At 39.7% G+C, this 16830-nt stretch overlaps 1 protein-coding gene across 2 annotated transcripts in view; it reads left to right on the forward strand.

Moving 5' to 3' along the window:
• Positions 1–16830, forward strand: part of znf408 (zinc finger protein 408) — a 64949-nt gene that overhangs the window by 23676 nt on the left and 24443 nt on the right. For both annotated transcript variants that reach the window (XM_061887030.1, XM_061887031.1), the window contains 4 exons: positions 1038–1252; positions 6631–7307; positions 9462–9671; positions 15562–15685. In XM_061887030.1, coding sequence (XP_061743014.1) covers positions 1038–1252; positions 6631–7307; positions 9462–9671; positions 15562–15685 — 1226 coding nt within the window. The remainder of the gene's footprint in view (positions 1–1037; positions 1253–6630; positions 7308–9461; positions 9672–15561; positions 15686–16830) is intronic.

A 16830-nucleotide genomic window follows, 5' to 3' on the forward strand; every position in this document is an offset into this window, starting at 1 on the left:
AGTTAAAACTGCAATGCAAAGCAAAACCCATTTATCAACAACACAAAGGAACGCCGCTGACTTCGCTGGGCCCAAGCTCATTTAAGATGGACTGATGCAAAATGGAAAAGTGTTCTGTGGTCTGACGAGTCCACATTTCAAATTATATTTAGAAACTGTGGACGTGGTGTCCTCCGGAACAAAGAGAAAAATAACCATCCGGATTGTTATAGGCGCAAAGTTCAAAAGCCAGCATCTGTGATGGTATGGGGGTGCATTTGTGCCCAAGGCATGGGTAACTTACGCATCTATGAAGGCACCATTAATGCTGAATGGTCCATACAGGTTTTGGATCAACATTTGTTGTCATCCAAGCAACGTTATCATGGACGCCCCTGCTTTTTTCAGCAAGACAATGCCAAACCACGTGTTACAACAGCGTGGTTTCGTTGTAAAAGAGTGTGGGTACTTTCCTGGCCCGCCTGCAGTCCAGACCTGTCTCCCATCGAAAATGTGTGGCGCATTGTGAAGCGTAAAATACGACAGCGGAGACCCTGGACTGTTGAACGACTGAAGCTCTACATAAAACAAGAATGAGAAAGAATTCCACTTTCAAAGCTTCAACAATTATTTTCCTCAGTTCCCAAACGTTTATTGAGTGTTGTTAAAAGAAAAGGTGATGTAACACAGTGGTGAACATGCCCTTTCCCAACTACTTTGTCAAGTGTTGCAGCCATGAAATTCTAAGTTTATTATTATTTGCAAAAAAAAAAAAAAAAAGTTTTATGAGTTTGAACATCAAATATCTTGTCTTTGTAGTGCATTCAACTGAACATGGGTTGAAAAGGATTTGCAAATCATTGTATTCCGTTTATATTTACATCTAACACAATTTCCCAACTCATATGGAAACGGGGTTTGTAGTGTAAAAGGATTTGATTGTTCAGGAATTTTGATAATTTCCCACGACGCACTTGTTAACGTTTCACTATGTGTCACAGCACAGAGGTTGAGAATCACTCCTCTGACTAACAATCTCTTGCTTTTCTCTCACCCAGTTTTGCCTGCCAGGTGCAAGGAAAAGCTTTGCACAATGTGGCAGTTCAATGTATGTGTGGAGAGGTATGTGTGGGCAAGTGTGTGAGTGTATGTCTGCGTGTTTGTCGGGACATCCAGTCAGGAACAGAACTGCTGCTGGGTGGTGAAACTGCAGGGACAAGTGATGTAAGAGACAGACCCAATGCGCAGGACTTCTCTGAAAGTCAACACAGAGGTAACTCCATATAAAACAACTATGACGGTTAAATGGTTTCATTTAACCGTCATAAAAAATAATCTTATGTGTGATGTATAATTGTGCTAAATTGCAATAATACAACAACCACAAAAAAATCAACAGCTGAACACATTACAAGGAGGAAAGAAGGAAGGAACTTTGTCATTGGACAAGTACAAGAAAAGTTATTTTTCAGCAAACCCAGTTAAGAGAAGACATACAGTACATTGTACAGGGAGACAAAACAGGAACGCTGATGGGTCGCCACTTACGGCGCCCCATAAAAAGTATGGTGATATGTGAACACTGGGGCTAAGGGGGGGTTGAGTTAAAAAAATAAAAATGTTCAATTTGGCTACTATGGGAGCCAAGGCTGGGCGCGGAAAAAAACTTTAGCGCCATGATAAGCACTCATACACATGTTACGACACCGGAACCAACAGGATTTTCAGGGGGGGCCTCCGAATGTGGAGCTGCTGCCATTCTGGCGCTGCTCCAGACATTTGTCTCACCTAAAGGAGTTAGGCAAATGCATGGTGTGGGGGCGGGGGTGGGGGTGTGTGTGCATATGTATCCATGGACCATGGTGTGTATGTGTTGTCTGTTGCCCTGGAGTTGCTATGTAGGAACAGAGTTCATCTCTCCAGGTGTTTTAGACAGGGAAGGAATTTGTTTTGTCTTTGCTGCACTGTCCTCAAGGGGAATCATTAAGCAACAACCTTGCCACGTCGCAGCCAGTGAAAACAATACAGATTAGAATGGTCGTATTTGAGCAAGCAAAAACAAATTTAAACTTTTCACTCTAATTGTGTATTTCTGATTTTCAAATTCATGCTGGAGGGCAGACGTCTGATGTTATCCAATTTGCGATTTATCAAAAATCACTAAAATCTGAGTGCCCAGAGTTCTGACCACATCCTCCAATCATTTGTGGCAGATTTGGGGTATCTTAAACAGCTGCCAGCAACTTCCAATTTGTCAATAGACCTGTGCAATCTCCAAACAGCAGATGTCATGTTATCATGATCTTGAATAGGTAAATATCCAGGCATGCAGCACTTCGCTTCTCCCAAGAGTCAGTCGTGTGTTCAACAACAACAGTTCCAACAGGACAGGCAGGTTCTCCTGAAAGATACGACATATTGAGAGGCCAGTTGATAGGTTCCATTGCTTAGGTTTTGGAGAGCAATGCAAAAAGAGGTTACACGAAAGTCAAAAAAGAAAGGACGAGACAAAGAAGCAGAGAAGGGGAAAGAGTGCCCTTGCCTTTGCATTAAGTCATGAAAGACAAAAAAAAAAACACTGTAGTCACAATTTTTTTGTATTTGTCAATTATTGAAAGAATTTACATTCAGAAAATTAATGTAATTTGCAATGGAGGCTCAGTCTTCTTCAGGGCAACTCTGTGGCCGCACATACAGTTGTGGTCAAAAGTTTACATACACTTGTGAAGGACGTAATGTCATGGCTGTCTTGAGTTTCCAACAATTTCTACAACTCTTATTTTTTGTGATAGAGTGATTTGAGCACATATTTGTTTGTCACAAAAAAACATTCATGAAGTTTGGTTCCTTTAGGAATTTATTATGGGTCTACTGAAAATGTGACCAAATCTGCTGGGTCAAAAGTATACATAGAGCAACATACAATATCAATTTTGGTAATGTAGAAAAGTTACAATCAAATCCAATTAGCTTCATTGCATGGTCTCTTAACTTCATGTGAGTGATTATGACTGACGACACCTGTTGACTTCTCTGAATCCATTTAAATAGGGCTCATGTGATGCAGTTATTAGACTTGGTTACAAAGGCGACAATGGAAAAGTCAAAGGAACTCAGCACAGATCTGAAAAAACGAATCATTGACTTGAACAACTCAGTAAAGTCACTTGGAGCCATTTCAGAGTAGCTTAAGGACTCAAGAGTAACTGTGCAGACGATTGTTCATAAGTATAAAGTGCATGGCACAGTTTTGTCACTGCCACAATCAGAAAGAAAGCTATCACCTGCTGCTGAGAGAAAATTGGTCAGGATGATCAAGAGTCAACCGAGAACTACCAAAAAGCAGGTCTGCAATGAATTACAAGCTGCTGGAACACAGGTGTCAGTGTCCACAGTCAAGCGTGTTTTGCATCGCCATGGACTGAGAGGCTAGCATGCAAGAAGGAAGATCTTGCTCCAGAAGCGATACCTTGTGGTTTGCTGCTGATCACATGGACAAAGATAAGACCTTCTGAAGTATAGATCTGTGGTAAGCTAAAACAAAAATTGGCCACAATATCCAGAAATATGTTTGGAGGAGAAAAGGTTAGGCCTTTAATCCCAGGAACACAAACCTACCGTCAAGCATGGTGGTAGTAGTAATATGCTCTGGGCCTGTTTTGCTGCCAATAGAACTGGTGATTTACACATAGTAAATGGGACAATGAAAAAGGAACATTACCTCCAAATTTTTCAGTAGAACCTAAAATCATCAGCCCGGAGATTGGGTCTTGGGCACAGTTGGGTGTTCCAACAGGACAATGACCCCAAACACACGTCAAAAATGGTAAAGTAATGGCTAAATCAGGCTAAAATTAAGGTTTTAGAATGGCCTTCCCAAAGTCCTGACTTAAACCTCATTGAGAACATGTGGACAATGCTGAAGAAACAAGTCCATGTCAGAAAACCAACAAATTTAGCTGAACTGCACCAATTTTGTCAAGAGGAGTGGTCGTAAATTCAACCAGAAACTTGCCAGAAGCTTGTGGATGGCTACCAAAAGTGGCGTATTGCAGTGAAACTTGCCAAGGGACATGTAAGCAAATATTAACATTGCTGTATGTATACTTTTGACCGAGCAGATTTGGTCACATTTTCAGTAGACCCATAATAAATTCATAAAAGAACCAAACTTCATGAATGTTTTTTTGTGACAAAAAAGTATGTGCTCCAATCATTCTATCAGAAAAAAAAAATAAGAGTTGTAGAAATTATTGGAAACTAAAGACAGCCATGACATTGTATGTAGACTTTTGACCATGACTGTAAGTATACAGCGGTACCTCGAGATACGAATTGCCATTTTTATGAGTTTTTTGGGATACAAGCTGTCTTTTGGCTAATTGTTATGCTTTAAGTTGCGAGCAAAAAATTGGATTACGAGCCTCCTTCTTGCTAGTTGGCGTTGCGAATGCCACAGGGAACCCTGTAAGATCAGACCAAAACATTCAATCTTAGTTTATCAATAGCTAATAGCTCGAGATCGACAAAACTTTGTTTTTCCAACCATGGTGTTAGTTATGGTGGTTTTGGTGTTATTTTATTCCGGACATGCATACAATTAAGATATGATGCATCACATATTTACAGTTTCTAATTACAACATGTCCGCAGTAGTAGGAGGAAGCACAGTTTATTTAATCTTACCCCTTTTTGTGTCATTACAACTACTAACACATGTTTCTACTCATACTGTAACATAACAATAAACAAATCAGTAAATAAATAAATACAATGACAAATAAGTAAATAATTATTAAATAAATAAAAAACAAAAAGTAAAGTTCTCATGGATCTGAACTGAATTGAACTGAATTATATTTATATAGCGCTTTTCTCTAGTGACTCAAAGCGCTTTACATAGTGAAACCCAATATCTAAGTTACATTTAAACCAGTGTGGGTGGCACTGGGAGCAGGTGGGTAAAGTGTCTTGCCCAAGGACACAACGGCAGTGACTAGGATGGCGGAAGCGGGAATCGAACCTGCAACCCTCAAGTTGCTGGCACGGCCGCTCTACCAACCGAGCTATGCCGCCCCATAAATAGTTAAGTAATGTATAGTTCACAATATGAGATGAATTAAGAATATCTTAATTTTTAAGATGTTTATCAGGACTCTTCTTCCTTGTACTTTATAAACACTTTGAGTTTGAACAGTTTCTTAAACAACATAATATTAGTACATGCTACATTGTTCGATTTCTTTACTTAATCCATTCCATAATTTAATTCCACATAGTAATATGCTAAAGGTCTTAAGTATTGTACGTGTGTACACATGTTTTAAATTATAATGTTTTCACTACGGGATCGTGTGTGTGAAGGAGATTGCTAAAACGAAATTCAATGAATTATTCAAAACATGACCAAGCTATTACTGACTTGGTGAACAGGTCAAGCATAGCACTTCTAATCTGCACCATACAGCAGACAGAGTTGATAACCCCAGCCAAGGAAGTTAAAATAATTTTAAAACAGAGGACATTAATCCATGAAAATAGGGAGAATATGATGATGGTTTAAAAGCAGCTGGAAAAAGTAGTTTGAAAGAGATACCGAAGTGTGGTGTGTGTGTGAGAGGGGACAGCTGGTACCACAAAAGATGCACATTTTAAATTCATGTATGACATTATAACAGGGTTATTATTAGCAGATGTGCAGCTAAAACATAAAAAAATATATACAATTTACTGTAACATGGGACAAGCGGTAGAAAATGGCTCGAGGTATGGATGTTTTCATCAAGCTTCATTGCAGACTCCAACATTTAAGTAGACATACAATCACATATTTTTCTTTCTTTCTTTCTTTCTTTCTTGCACATCAAGGCACGTAGAGCCAACCGTGGAAATCAGGTCTCTCCATTTGGATCTATTGTGGGCAAAGAGTTGAGCTTGTGCCAGAGTCACGTTCCAGGGTTTACAATCACATACAGTACATACAACAAAGAATACAGTATAAAAAGCATTAAATAACATAATATTAAAAAAAGTGCTTGTGCATATTCAGTAAAAGGCATCTAATAAATAAGAGCAGCAAGAAAAATCTAGTTTCTCTAGTTCAAAGTAGAATTATTGTTGGCTCAAATGTGAACATTTCTACTGTCACGGAAAACAGTTTATAATATACTAATTTAGTAGCATTCAAATTAAACATTGATTGAATAGAGGTGTTCGGCTTCTTGTCGCACACAATAGTTTAATAATAATAATAATGTAACATTTTACAGTGTGGGACTGCCTATGCTTTGAATGCAGTCATGAGATTGCCAGGCTCTGTTTGATTGGTAAAATACAGCCAAATTTCACTTTTGGATAGGTGCAAAAGAGTCATGATACCATCCCTGACAAGCAAAAACTAAATACGCCTTTGGAAGCAGTAATCAATAGATTAAAAGGAAAGTAGCGATCAAAAATACAAAATTCCCAAGTACAAGTAAAACCTATGTTGCAATAAAACTACTCTGACAAATACAATGTATCCAAAAAAGTTACCGAAATACTGCAAGTGTAATGTTTGATATGACTACAAATACATATATTCGTTATACCCCTAATATTTATATTGTTTGCATTTTACAGTCAATTAAAATGTTCACTCTATATTTTCAGATAATCAGAGAATGAGAGTCACGAGGGATGCAGAAATGCTTGTGACTAGCCTACACAGTGTTAAGGAAGACAAAGAAGTACATAACCAACTCAAGGATGAGGAAGGACGGAACGAGGACATCTATAAACTCTCAAAGATTCCGTCAAGCAAACTGAATGCTGGAGTAATCTTGTCTAAGAGAAATCCAAACTTTGAGGGAAATGAGGACAGCAACAACTTGACGGCTCAAATAGCCACTGCAACAAATGAACACCTGAACGGGGCCATGGCCACTGAGGACATCATGTCACAGTCCATCTTAAGTGGTCAGGCGCCTTCTGTCCGGGCTAGTTCTCGGCTGGCTGCTAAACCACGTCGCTTTCACTGTCTGAACAACCGAGTTAAGGCACTCCCTATTCATCCAGACAGACATACGGACGGGCTAATAGAGACTCTCACAGAGGCAGCCAAGTCCTCTGCGGATGAGCCGGTTTCCATGGCAACTTCCAATACTGATACAGCCGTCAACGCTCCCGAGGTGAGAGAGAGGCGTTACAGGTGTTCCAACTGCAGTAAAATGTTCTACCAGGTTGGCCACTTAAAGAAACACCAATTCAGTCACACAGAAGAGAAACCTTTCACCTGCCAGGAGTGCGGCAAAAACTACACTTCTGCAGAGAGCTTCAAGGCCCACCAGGTAGAAATGAGCTGATAGATTTGGAATATTTTGGGATTTCGCAAATGCACAGTCGTCAAGCAATTTAGAATTGTCAAACTATTCATAAGAATGCATTTCTTGAAACAATATTTCTTACCTTTAAAGCTTGCAGTACATCACATCAATAGGAGTGGCTTCCTTTTTTAAGTTTGTAGAGTTGCCTCAGTTATTTAGATAGATCTTGTGGGAGCTTTAGGGCCTTTGACAACATAGATATAATAGCTATAAGCATTGCCTTGGGTCAGTTTTGGATTTTCTTTAAACACAACTGCACAACTAATCCCTTTATCTCCACATCAATGTTTAATATGTACAATGTATGGTGTTTATACAGTTGGCAAATATGGTCAGGCATTGCTGCAAATTTTGGTATCAACCCATTACTAAGTAAATTCAGGGCCGGTATATTCAATACTGATCAGTGTTTCCCATACATTTATTTAATTGTGGTGGGCCCCCATGAATACATTTGGACAGCCACAAATAGATTTATGTAGAAAAGAAATGTGATGACATCATAACTCTGCTTTTTAGCACACCTCATAAGCAGAAAATAAGTTAACGACTAAGCGACGTGTTGACTATATTGAGGGAATATTCAGACCCCTATTAATTGTCAAATCTGAAGAAGCAGATGGTTATGCTCAGGCTAAATTGGGGTCCTAGGCAGAGTTTTATTTGGCGTGATAAATGTTATGCTTTACCCCCACGACCAATTTTGAAGCACTAACAGGCGGATATGTCTTGCTCGTCTATGACGGAATGAAAAAAAAGGAAAAAAGACTTGATGTTTTTGCTCACATGCGTCATGGTCTGTTATGCAAATTAGACGTTTTGATAGGAACCAAACAGCACAGATAGATTGCAGTCATATGGGAAACACTGGTGTTACTGACTTGACTGTCTTGACATTTAAATTTTTTTTTTAAATGATCCTGTTTTTAATTTGAATGAACCCGATTGTAGCTTAAATAGGGTCCAGCGTACCCCGCGACCCCGAAGGGAATAAGCGGTAGAGAAATGGATGGATGGATGGAACATTTTAATCTGAATAAACTAGAAACAACCTTTTAGGCAAAAAAAAAACAGTTATGAAACAAACTTATTTGTGAACAATGTACCATTATATACTGTAAATACAACAATATTGATTGAAAAAAGTAACTATAACTAACACAACTAATAAAAACAACAACGATACAAGTGGTAGGAAATGGATGGATGGATGGATTATATAAAAATGATTCCCTTTTATTACTTACAATCGTCAAAACTATACTTAATTTAAATCCTTTGGCTTTTGGCCCCCAAAGCTCTCTTGTTTTCAAGAACATATGCTCTGATTTTGTTTGCATAAATAAGATATATATCCATCCATCCATACATTTTCTACTGCTTATCCCTCTGTGAGTCGCGTGGGTTAGTGGAGCCTATCACAATATATACATATAATTCAATCAACAATGTAAGAATATAAACAACCGATTTACACAAAAACACACACGCACACACACACTCACACACACACACTTACACATACAGCTATTTATGAAAATGAGGCCAAAAAAGAACTGCAAAATATCTTATCACGCTACTATCTGATACGATCCTTGGTGACAATACCATCATTCCAAAAAAAAATAAACTGTAAGTACATTACTTTTACTACCCCAAAAAAGTTTTATTGTAAAAGTTACAATCTGCCCCCTATTTGTCCATTCCTTCCTTAACTCTGCTGCTGTCTTCTGAAACAATTTACTGCCTTCAGAGTTCTTTTTACTGGTATGGACAGCTAAATCGGCTCCTAAACAATAACTTTTTTTAGATTCTGTGTGGGTTTTGTCTGTTTTTTGTGGACTCGTCCCTTGATGACCACATGCTTAGTCATTAAATGGGCTCACTATTTACCCACTGAACAATTGCTGTTGAAATGATAATACATTGGTTCATCTGCACAACAGCATGATATTTATTTGCTGGCTAAGATAATGAACGATGTTCAGCTTTGGGTTAGGGTTCAAATCTGTAAATATCTAGACGGTAATAATTTAGACTTCAATCTCATTGATTAGATCTCATGGTTGGTACATTGTATATACTACTCTTAACAATAAGGGTTTACTCTCTCTCCAGTTGAGCCACCGTGGGGAACGTCCGTTTTCATGTCCACACTGTGACAAGACCTATGGCCTGAAGCGAGACCTGAAAGAGCACTTGGTCCTCCACACTGGAAACAAGCCGTATGTGTGCGAGCACTGTGGCAAGGCATTTGCACGTCGACCATCCCTGCGCATCCACCGCCTTCTCCACTGCAGCAGATTGATTTACTCACAGCCTCCAAAGGTGGGATGTTGTTTTTTTTATACAAGCTGACATTTTCAAATAAGCAACTATCTCATTTCTACTTTCACTCAATGATAATAATGATAGTGAGAGGAAAACCAAAACAAATGTATTCCTTACTAATAGCTTATTGCCAAATCTACATTCAGCGTTTATCTATGAATTGCCTGTCTGTCAGATGTTTAATATCATGCGTATGTTTTATTAAAATGTGTTGTGGTGTCACACCAGGGTTACAAGGACATACAGTAAGGGCACGCCTGTTTAATGAACTATTTAAATGAATACGTTACTCACACATAAAAAATAACAGGATACACAAAGAACCTTGACAAAAATTAAATTAAACGGTGCAAAACATGGTATAAAAATAGAAGACACTAAAAAAGTGGACAAGAAGGTATAAACTTGACAAAAGTCACAATTCCAAATAAGGGTCTGACAGCTCACAGGTGAGCAGGACAGCGTCACAAGGAGGTAAGCACAGCACGTAGACATAAAAAGGCAGCTCAAAGTCTTTACTAAAAAGTGAAACTGATGAGCAACAGGAGGTGCAGCGATATTGAAAGCCAAGGGTTCCTTACAACACCAGTACAAGTAGCAAGATAGCAAGAGCATAATGGAACGAACAAAAAATAACTATTTGCAAACCCAGCTGAGTTGAAAGTGCAGTTTGCAATGTTTTTTCAACCCCAAAATATTCATTTGTTAAATGCACAAAACAAACATCCATCCATCCATTTTCTACTGCTTATTCCCTTTGGGGTCGCAGGGGCGTTGTTGCCTATCTCAGCTATAAGTCGCCACCTCATCGCAGGGCCAACACGGATAGACAGGCAACATTTACACTCACATTCACACACTGGGGCCAATTTAGTGTTGCCAATCATCCCCAGGTGCATGTTTTTAGGAGGTGGGAGGAAGCCGTAGTACCCGGAGAGAACCCATGCAGTCACGGGGAGAACACGCAAACTCCACACAGAAAGATCCCGAGCCCGGGATTGAACCCAGGACTACTCAGGACCTTCGTATTGTGAGGCTGACACACTAACCCCTCCTCCACCGTGCTGCCCACAAAACAAACATTCAATCCTAATTTAAAATGTCCAAAATTAACTGTGCATGAAAAAAGAATGAAGGGCTTAAATAACAGCCTCCATTCGAATACAAAAACACCGCAACATGTGATTGTGAATGTTGTCTGTCTAGCTGTGTTGGCCCTGTGATGAGGTGGCGACTTGTCCAGGGTGTACACGGCTTCCGCCCGATAGTAGCTGAGATAGGCACTTGCGCCCCTTGCGACCCCGAAGGGAATAAGCGGTAGAAAATGGATGGATGGATGGATGTTACCAAACAAAAAAGAAAACAAGCAAACAGAAAGACAACAACAAAGACAAAGTGGCACCTCTGAGTATATTTAGCTTTTTTAGATAAATCACCCTTAGTCCAAACATATGGTTCTCTGTTACAAAGGTAACATTTTGTAGCACAAATCAGCGGATTTTTTAGAATAAGAAGGGAATATACTGTAAGAACACCACCAGCAGCCAGCATATGTTGTCAATTCAACAAAAAAAGTCTATTTGTCACAATTACAAGGTAAAACTGCAATTCGACCGAAATAAAATTACTAATGGTTATTGATGTCAATCCCCCCTGTAGTGTTGCCCCACACTGGACATTTATATGTTCCAAGATGGTTGGTACAATGCATGTGACTGCCAAATTTAGCTGATTCATACTTCGACGACATATTATGGTTATTAAACAGCTTATGATTGTTATTTTGGTTGTTGATAGTATTGTGTGTTCAGCTTTTTGTATGTAATGAACACAAACGTAATTGTTTGTACTGGTCATTGCTGGCACAACAATATAGCATCTACAATTGAAATACATATTAACCATAACCCCACCTTTGCATTAATTAATTGATTAGATCCCATTATCTGTGATGAAAATATTCGACTGTCAAGTCAGTGCGCTTCGCTCCTGTTGTCGACACGTGCATTCCCCTACAGTGTCTGCAGCCTGCAGTTTGATCTACTTGCTGCTGAAGTCAAGATTGAACAAAAAACAACACAGGAACTACTGCAACAAATCCAAAGCACAAAACAGGAAATATGTGAAAGATAAACTAAAGTCATAACTTGTCAAGCGGAATATGTATACCGTATATACATTCTCTCCAGTATTCACTAATGTGTTTATTCATTGTTAATCTGTTTACTCATTTGGATTTATCTTTTTCAATTCATTATCAATTCAAACTTTTTCAAAAATGTATTCAGTCTTATTTTTTAACTAACTTTTATTTTTTTCCTTAATCACTGCATAAGCTTGTCATTTTTTTATTTTCTCATGTGGTTATTTTATACTTTTAATCCTGCTTTCTTATATCCTTACTTGCTTGCATCACTGCCTAAGCAAACCTTTACTGCCAAAAGAGCCATTTTGCTTCATCTAACAGGAGAAAAAAAAAGTCCAGAACCGCAAAACAAAATAGCTTGTGAACTTTGGAAAGTTGTAATCTTTTTCTAATTCTACGGGCAAATAAATCTGTCCATGCAGAATTTAACCCTATTTTCTTCTCAGATGTATATTATTTTGGATGTATTCATGGTTGGCTTACCGCGTTAAAAAGCACCATGTCTCTCCAGTGCAGATGTCTCATTGCGCGCACACACACATACATAACAACCCCTCTCCTTGCCGTGCTTGCGCGTCTCCAATCACAAGTCAGGCCTGTGAACTTTCACGGCCGCAAGGGTTATATACCGTATTTTTCGGACTATAAGTCGCAGTTATTTTCATAGTTTGGCCGTGGGTGCGACAAATACTCCGGAGCGACTTATGTGTGAAATTATTAACACATTACCGTAAAATATTAAAAAATATTATTCATCTCATTCGCGGAAGAGATGAAGAAAATGTCAGCAATCTTCACACACACGTCAACCAATAAGAATTCGGTGGGGGAGGGTCATGGCATAAGTGACTGTGTGGGTCATGGGATGCTAACTGCTATATGTTATGTGCTACTGCCGTTGCTATTAAAATGGATCATTTCAGCGTTGGCAGTAACTTATAAAAACTGAGAAGGGCTGAACAAAAATGGCACCGAAAAGGAAATCATGTACTGCAGATTACAAGCTGGACGTAGTGAAATATGCAGCAGAAAACGACAAGAGGAAGCGGCGCATACCTTTGGAGTTGGCAGTTGTTTAGAAGCGACATCGAGGAAGAAGATTTCATCGGATTTATCGATTAGGAGTGACAGATTGTTTGGTAAACGTATAGCATGTTCTATATGTTATAGTTATTTGAATGACTCTTACCATAATATGTTACGTTAACATACCAGGCACCTTCTCAGTTGGTTATTTATGCGTCATATAACGTACACTTATTCAGCCTGTTGTTCACTATTCTTTATTTATTTTAAATTGCATTTCACATGTCTATTTTTGGTGTTAGATTTGATCAAATAACTTTCCCCCAAAAATGCGACCTATGCTCCAGTGCGACGTATACCTTATTTTTCGGAGTATAACTCGTTCCGGTGTATAAGTCGCTCTGGAGTATAAGTCGCACCTGCCGAAAATGGATAAGAAGGGAAAAAACATATACCGGTATAAGTCGCACTAGAGTATAAGTCGTATTTTTTGGGAAAATTTATTTGATAAAACCCAACACCAAGAATAGACATTTGAAAGGCGATTTACATACCGCATTTCCTTTAATTGCCCCCGTGGCGCTAATTAATTTAAAACTTCTTCTCACTCCTGCGCTTACCAAAGGCATGCGGTAAAAGTAAGCATGCGCTAATCATTTTAAAACCTCTTCTCATTCCGGCACTTACCAAAAGCATGCAGTACTAATTTGAGTGTGATTTATAAAAAAACGTTATTATGGTCTTAGCGTTACTTATAAATGAAGTCCATGCCAACTCCTTCTGAGCTAAAGCGTCGATAACTTGTTTATAGAAGTCTTCCTTATCTATCTTCAGTTTTAAAAGCCTTTCTGTCTCAATGGAGATCTTCCTTTATCACCTCCTGCTTTGATTGAAAGTCCAGTTTAGAAAACTGCTATCAGACCGCTGCCATCAGTTAGCTCCGCTCATCAAGTGCGGGCAACGACAGAATTTACCATCGGACAACTGCCCCTCTCGTTCTGCTCCGTGGGTGATCTCTTTATCCCACTGCTGCCACCAGGAAGTGTTATTGTATAAATAATACACTGGGTATTTAGGACTGGAACATGCTTTATTTCAGCCCGGTTGTTTACATAGCCAGCATAGGAGTGTTACATCCTAAAAGGTCCGTCGTGCACCCCCCGCGTCATATACGGATATGACGTCATATCACGTACATATCACGTCACTCATTGTCACTTCTTCTGCAGCCGAGTAGTCGCAAGAAGGATCACTAGCACCCTTTACCACCAGGAGGCGGGAGTCATTTAATGACTCATATTTGACACACGCAGCTACGGTATTGTGACGGTCTCAAGCCGTCGTCTTGCGGGTTCCCAGGACCACCAAGAAAGGACATGGCTTGAGCAGTTTGACTTTGTTTATTTTTCAATAAAACCTCAGTCCAGGTCACTCTTTCGCTCCTCCTCTCTGCTCGCTCGCCGTCGCTGCCTCCTCGCCGCCATCCGTGTGCCCTGCCTGTCTGTCAGACCGTCGGCTCGACCTCTCCACAGGTATATTAATAAAACATAGCTGCTTACTGTTCTTTTTAGCATACCGGTATTCAATAGCTTGGACCTTAAATCCTACTGAATAGCTCTTAATCTTCTTCCCTTTATTCGATTTCAAATTTCCGGTATTGAAATCAGCCTCCTCCATTTTGAAAATGGTAACAGGGGAAGTGTCACTTAATACTAAGCATGCGCTAATTATTTTGCGAAGCGAGTTTGACCCAGCAGTAAATCCAGGCAGGGGCATACTATATGGCGGCAATTCAAGGAAATATGGTAAATAAAGAATAGTGAACAACAGGCTGAATGAGCGTACGTTATATGACGCATAAATAACCAACTGAGAACGTGCCTGGTATGTTGACGTAATATATTATGGTAAGAGTCATTCAAATAACTTTAACATTTAGAACATGCTATACGTTTACCAAACAATCTGTCACTCCTAATCGCTAAATCCCATGAAATCTTATACGTCTGGTCTCTTACGTGAATGAGCTAAATATATAATATTTTACGGTAATGTGTTAATTTCACACATAAGTCGCTCCTGAGTATAAGTCGCACCCAAACTATGAAAAAAAATGCGACTTATAGTCCGAAAAGTACGGTATATTTTTTTTTCTTCTTTTTTATGCATTTTCGGCTTGTGCGATGTATACTCCGGAGCGACTTATAATCCGAAAAATACGGTAACTCTTTTCACAAAAATGCACATTTTCCTCTCTCTTGTGTTTAGGAAAATCTTCTTAGAGCTAAAACAACTAGTTGGAAGGGCCTTTGTGTTAAGACATCAATGCTTTTCATGCTACACAATTTGTTAATTTAAAAATATAAACATGAATTATTGAAAGTTTCAACATGTAAAGTGTATGGTGTGAATTAATTATCAGTAATACATACAAATGTAGAACAGGTAGAATGAAATAAGCTTTGCTTCTTCCTACTCATTTTCCGACATGTTGAATTGTGCAAAGGTGATGTTACTAAATGTAACATGTAAAGCATGAAACAATTTCAGACATAATTTACAATATAATATAGGCTTGACTCTCAGTGCTGCTTAAAAATTTAATGTACCATCTCTACTCTAAATTTTCATTCCAGTCATGGATTCTCCCTGAAGTGTAGTTTAACACCAAGACCATAAAAAGAGGAAATAAAATAATTTGGGGTTCTCTCTCAGTTGCAGTGTAACCTCTGCCCCAAGCTGCTAGCAAACTCTGGTTCTCTGAGGAATCACATGAAGATCCACACAGGAGAGAAACCTCACATCTGTCAACACTGTGGGAAAAGTTTCTGTCAGAAAGGTAACATTGACACTGATGTCTGAGCCTGAAGAAACAACAATATATTGTGTCATGAAGTAATGGAGGATTAATCTATACATACCTTTGCATTTGAAAAAAAAGATAAACCCCGGAAACATAACATTTTAGATTGTATGTTGTACATTCCTGCACAGCAATATTACAACACACGTTAACATTCAACGTAAAAATGACCACACTCCAATGGGTTCACCACTCATAGTAGAGGGAATAGAAGTTGGGTGAAGTGTGAGCTGGGCGGCAGCCGAAGGCAGGGCCCTGGGCGGTTCGATCCCCAGCTAAATAAGATAGCTCTTGGGACATGGTATGTATTTCGCTGGGAGGGATGGAGCCTGAGCTGGTGCACGAGGTGGAGAAGTTCTGGCTAGATTTAGTTGGACTTACTTTGACGCACATCAAGGACTTTGTAACCAGTCCTCTCACAAGGGTTTGGACTCTCTTCTACCCAGCAGCTCAAAGCCTGTACGTTGGACTTTAACCCAGTAAACAAGAGCGTAGCTTCCCTGCGCCTGCGGGTGCAGGGACGGGTCCTGACTGTCCTTGCACCTACGCACCAAACAGTAATTTAGACAACCCGCCCTTTGCGGACTCACAAGAGGGACTACTGAAGAGTGCTCCCACAGGTGATTCCCTTTTTCTGCGGGGGGACTTCAAAGCTCACATTGGCAGCGACAGTGAAACCTGATGAGGCCTGATTGGGAGAAACGGCCGCTCGGATCTGAACCGGAGTGGTGTTTTGTTATTAGACTTTTGTGCTCACAGGAGATTATCAATAATGAACATCATCCATCCATCCATTTCTACCGCTTACTCCCTTTGAGGTTGCGGGGGGGGGCTGGTGCCTATCTCAGCTACAATCGGGCGGAAGGCGGAGTACACCCAGGACAAGTCGTGTGTTGGCCCTGCGATGAGGTGGCGACTTGTCCAGGGTGTACGCCGCCTTCCGCCCGATAGGCACCAGTGCCCGCCGCAACCCCAAAGGGAATAAACGGTAATGAACATCATGTTCAAAGATAAAGCACCAGGACACCTTAGGCTGCAATTCTATGATCGACTTTGTAGTTGTGTCATCGGATTTGATGTCCCATGTTTTGGACATTCGGCGGAGCCTTCAACCAATCACC

This window comes from Nerophis ophidion, linkage group LG25 (genome assembly GCF_033978795.1).
Source record: "Nerophis ophidion isolate RoL-2023_Sa linkage group LG25, RoL_Noph_v1.0, whole genome shotgun sequence".
NCBI lineage: Eukaryota > Metazoa > Chordata > Actinopteri > Syngnathiformes > Syngnathidae > Nerophis > Nerophis ophidion.